Genomic DNA, 4,300 nt, shown 5'->3' on the forward strand with positions numbered 1-4,300 from the left:
AACAACATATAGCTGCGAATGCCACTGCTTGTAGAACCGCACGACAGCACTTGATACGTACGTACGCCCTGTTCGTTCCGTGGACACAAAAATGGCTGACTGCGCCTCAATTATTCACAATGCACCGCTGACAGCGCGTCAGTGAATACCCCCCATAGGAGGCACATCAGTTATGATCTCTGTGTTTGTGCTAATATAACTTGAGGTGGTACATGTGAAAATTTCTTTGGGGGCGTCAGCAGGTCGAGAAACGCGCCTTGGATTTTGAATTCCATAACGTCACAGTGGACCCCAAGACTGCAAAAATTAACATTTACGGATGCTGGAACATTGAAATACTATAAAGTCTGCTCCGTGCACAAAATATATAACCTAATATCCTGAGTCATCGCCCTTAATCCAAATATCAAGCCAAAAATCGAGTCATCGCCAGCCCCTAGCAAGCATAAATCCCGGGCCTAAGACGAGCTCGCTCGTCAGTTTTCTTCGCTAACGACTTGCTTTCTTATCTGCTTTCGGCATGTGGCATTTTGCCTTTTGGTCTCTGTTTCTCTTTGCTTTTTTTCTTTTCTGTGTTTGCTTTTGAATCAATGTTTTTCTTTATTTTTGTTTTTCCTGCACTCTCTTTTGGGCACCGGCGCCGGAGGTGGTGGTGGTGAAAAACATTTATTAGGTAATATTTACATGAGAGAGAAAAAAAAAAAAGTGGGAGGCAGGCCTTAAGGGCCAGCCTCTTACAAAGTTTAGGAGGGGCCCCTAGTCCGGGACTCCTGTGGCTTCCGCGGCAGCTCGGGCCCTAGCCACGAGAGCACGTTGGCTCTCCAAGGTAGAGCAGCCGAGCAGGGCAGCCTCCCAGCTCTCTCGGGTGGGTGAAGGGAAAGGGGAGTAAGCGGGGTTAGAGGGGCAAGCCCACACCATATGGTACACATCTGAAAATGCGCACCCACAGTGCGGGCATTCGCCATTAAAAGCCGGATTGAAATACTGCAGTACTGCCGGGCACAGAACTGTATTGGTGTATAGACGAAGGAGCCAGCGCTCCTCAGTTTTAGTTAGTCCTTTAGCGGGGGGTTGAAAAAGACAGTGTCGAGTTTTGTACAAGTCAGCAATTTCCTTGTAGGTAATGGCCGGATTGGGTTCCAGTTCCTCAAGCGGCGGGAGTTGAGGCGATGCCCGGTGGTTAAGCGCGCGGGCTGAGGCGTCTGCGGCCTCGTTCCCCTCGAGTCCCGTATGTGCTGGGGCCCAGATGACGACACGTGTGTCCGGGCGATCCCGGTACTCGCATCTGCGGAGGATTTCGGCGGCGCGTTGCGAAATGCGCCCTTGCTCTAAATTTCGACAAGCTCCCCGGGAGTCAGTGATGATAACCCTGGAGTCATGCTCTGCAGCGGCCAGCGCTATGGCGACCTCCTCTGCGTGTGTGATGTTTGGGGCGCGGAAAGTGAGTCCCTGAATGTATGTGTTCTGGTGGATGACCGCGGCCGTGTACCACCCTCCATGGTGTGGGCCAGCAGCATCCGTGTAGAGGACTCCGTGACGAGAGCCGTAGCGCTCTTTTAGGTTTGCCGCACGCGCTATGCGACGCCCCTCGTGAGTCTCCTTTGTCATGTTTTGTGGCAGAGGTCGAACCTTGAGCGCGTAGCGCCAGTCCTCTGGAACTTCGGTTCGTTCCTCTGTTCGCGCATTGTAAGCAATGTGCAGGCGGTCTAGGAGGCGTTTGCCTGCAGTTGATTTGCTTAACCGCAAGTATTGGTTGCTTAAGTGCGCCTCCTGCAACTCTGAAAACGTGTTGGTCATTCCTAGAGCAATGAGCCTTTGATTGGACGTCGTTATGGGGAGGTCGAGGGCGCGCTTATAAATTTTGCGAAGGATCACCTCTAGGGCGTTCTCATCGCATTTCCGCAAGTGGAGGTAGGGTGCCGCATAGAGTATCCGGCTGGTCACGAATGCATTGGCCAGCCTCAGGGCGTCTTTGCATCGTAACCCCCCCCCCCCCGCTTGTTAGATACCCGACGGACCATGCGGCCCACCTGGTCTCCAATCTTGCGGAGCTTCTGCAAGGTTGTGTCAATCTTGCGATTGCAGTGAATAAAGAGTCCCAACACTCTTATCTCATTTCGTTCAGGGATGGGGCCGCTAGCAAGGGCAAGGGCAATTTTAGTGGTACACTTCGGGTTGGGCCGGAGGTGTACGAATTCTGATTTGGTCGGAGAGCATTCCAGGCCACAGCGACGAGCATATCCGTCCACGATAGTCGCCGCTTGTTGCAGGTTGGCCTCGATCTGCCCTAGCGACCCATGTGTTGCCCAGAGCGTGATGTCGTCGGCATACAGAGCATGCCTGATGCCTGGGACATCATTAAGCAATGGGGGGAGGTGAGCCATGGCGAGGTTAAAGAGGAGGGGAGAGAGGACCGCTCCCTGTGGAGTTCCTCGCGTACCCAAAGGGTAAGGGCCATGCTCCTGGTCTTGGATACGTATATAGGTTTGCCGATCAGTGAGGAACTGTCGGATGTACCTAAACGTGTTGTGTCCACAGTTTGTCTGCGACAAATGTGTGAGGATGATGTCGTGGGTTACATTGTCGAAGGCCCCTTTGAGGTCCAAGGCGAGGACCACCTTGTCGCTACTGGGGTATTCGACCGGAGCCAAGACTTCTTTGTGAAGTTGGAGCAGGACGTCCTGCGCGGACCGGTGTGGGCGGAAACCACACATTGTGTCCGCAAAGGCGGGTTTAAGCTCTAGATATTGAGAGAGTCGGTCCCTGACCATGGTTTCCATCAACTTCCCCACACAAGAAGTCAATGAAATGGGTCGAAGGTTTTCGATGTTGATGGCTTTTCCGGGTTTCGGTATGAAGGTGACTAATGCGGTTTTCCAATTCATTGGGAGAGGTGTGCCCCCTTCCCATATGGCGTTGAAATAGTGTAGAAGGCTCAGGTATGCCGAGTCCGGGAGGTTAGCAAGGAGCTTAACCGTCACTTTGTCCCGTCCGGGGGCTGTGCCACGTTTCATTTTTGCCAGTGCCGCTTTTAGGTCGTGGAGCTGGAATGGTCTATCCAGCTCCTCATTCTCAGAGCCTGCATATGAGTATGCCGACCCGCGGGAGTCCTGGATGCTACAGAGGTATTTGTCTCTCAGCGTTGTAGCCAATTTAGTGGTGTCCCCATTGAAAGCGTGAATAGCTCTCTGAAGGTGTTTCTGGGTTTCGTTGCGTGTTTGGTTCGGATCAATCAATGCGCGGAACAGGCGCCATGTGCTCCGAGTCGACATTTGTCGAGCTGCGGTGTTGCAGCGGTCTACCCAATTTGAGTCAGCGAGTTGGGCCGCATACTCGGCTGCCTCTTGGGTGAGTGCCGCTATTCTAATTTTGAGTTTGCGGTTATGCTTCTGCCGGCGCCATCGGCGGATGAGGCTATGCCGGGCCTCCCAGAGGTGCAAGAGGTGGTTGTCCACCGCTGGCGTTGCTTCCGAGAGTTGAACCTGTTGTTCAACCTTATGAAGCTGGGCCACCAAATTTTGAGACCAGGATTCATAGCCCTGTTGGGCTATAGGCTCAGAGTTATTATACTCCGATCGGAAACGTGTCCAGTCTGGGAGTTTAGCTTTTTGGTGGGAGCATGTAAGAGGCTTAGTGCGGAGTGTTGTGATGAGGATGCAGTGGTCGCTCCCATGTGTTTCCTCGGTGTTGTGCCACTCCGCATATCTTATGTTTTTGGTAAATGTAAGGTCTGGGCATGTGTCCCGTGTCACTGAGTTACCTATCCGAGTGGGCAGAGCGGGATCCGTGTGGAGGGTTAGGCCCAACGTGGAAATAAGCTCCGCCAGCTTTCGTCCGCGTTTCTCCTCCCTACGGTAGCCCCAGAGAGTACTGGGTGCATTGAAATCCCCAGCTATTATGAGGGGTTCCCTTCCTGCCATTTTGAGGGCTTTGCTAAATATGTCGGTGTATGTTACATTGGGAAGTTTAGGTGAACTGTATATGTTGAGTACGTGTAGTGAAGGATCCTGTTTCCTAAGCGGAAGGAGGGTCACCATAACGTATGAACAGGCCGTAGTGCAGTCCAAATCGACCGGGGTAGCCATAAAATTTTTGTTGACGCAGAGGGCAGTCTGCGCATCCCGCTGATAGACCGTATAATTGATCAGTGTGGCACCCTCTCCCGGCTCCTGGAGGGCTACCACCGCGGGCATTTCTGGGAGTGTTGTTAAGTGTAACCGAAGGGCGCCCCGCTTAGTGCGTGCGCGGAAACCCCTACAGTTCCACTGAAGAATTGTGGTTGAGACCGAATTTTTGTGCG

General features: G+C 52.9%; 1 protein-coding gene across 1 annotated transcript; it reads right to left on the reverse strand.

Annotated features, from left to right (window-relative positions):
- Positions 1-719: 719 nt before the first annotated feature.
- Positions 720-1,623, reverse strand: LOC146184747 (uncharacterized). The gene has a single exon (XM_084608834.1). The coding sequence runs from the start codon at positions 1,606-1,608 to the stop codon at positions 757-759; it is 852 nt and encodes a 283-aa protein (XP_084464960.1). The 5' UTR covers positions 1,609-1,623; the 3' UTR covers positions 720-756.
- Between the last annotated feature and the right edge of the window lie 2,677 nt (positions 1,624-4,300).

Source organism: Amblyomma maculatum, chromosome 7 (assembly GCF_055883805.1).
Source record: "Amblyomma maculatum isolate TAMU_Amacu chromosome 7, ASM5588380v1, whole genome shotgun sequence".
Taxonomy (NCBI): domain Eukaryota; kingdom Metazoa; phylum Arthropoda; class Arachnida; order Ixodida; family Ixodidae; genus Amblyomma; species Amblyomma maculatum.

Bases quoted from the DNA above. Each gene is read 5' to 3' on its own strand.
- LOC146184747 (XM_084608834.1), bottom strand. From the start codon at position 1,608: ATGACAAAGGAGACTCACGAGGGGCGTCGCATAGCGCGTGCGGCAAAC.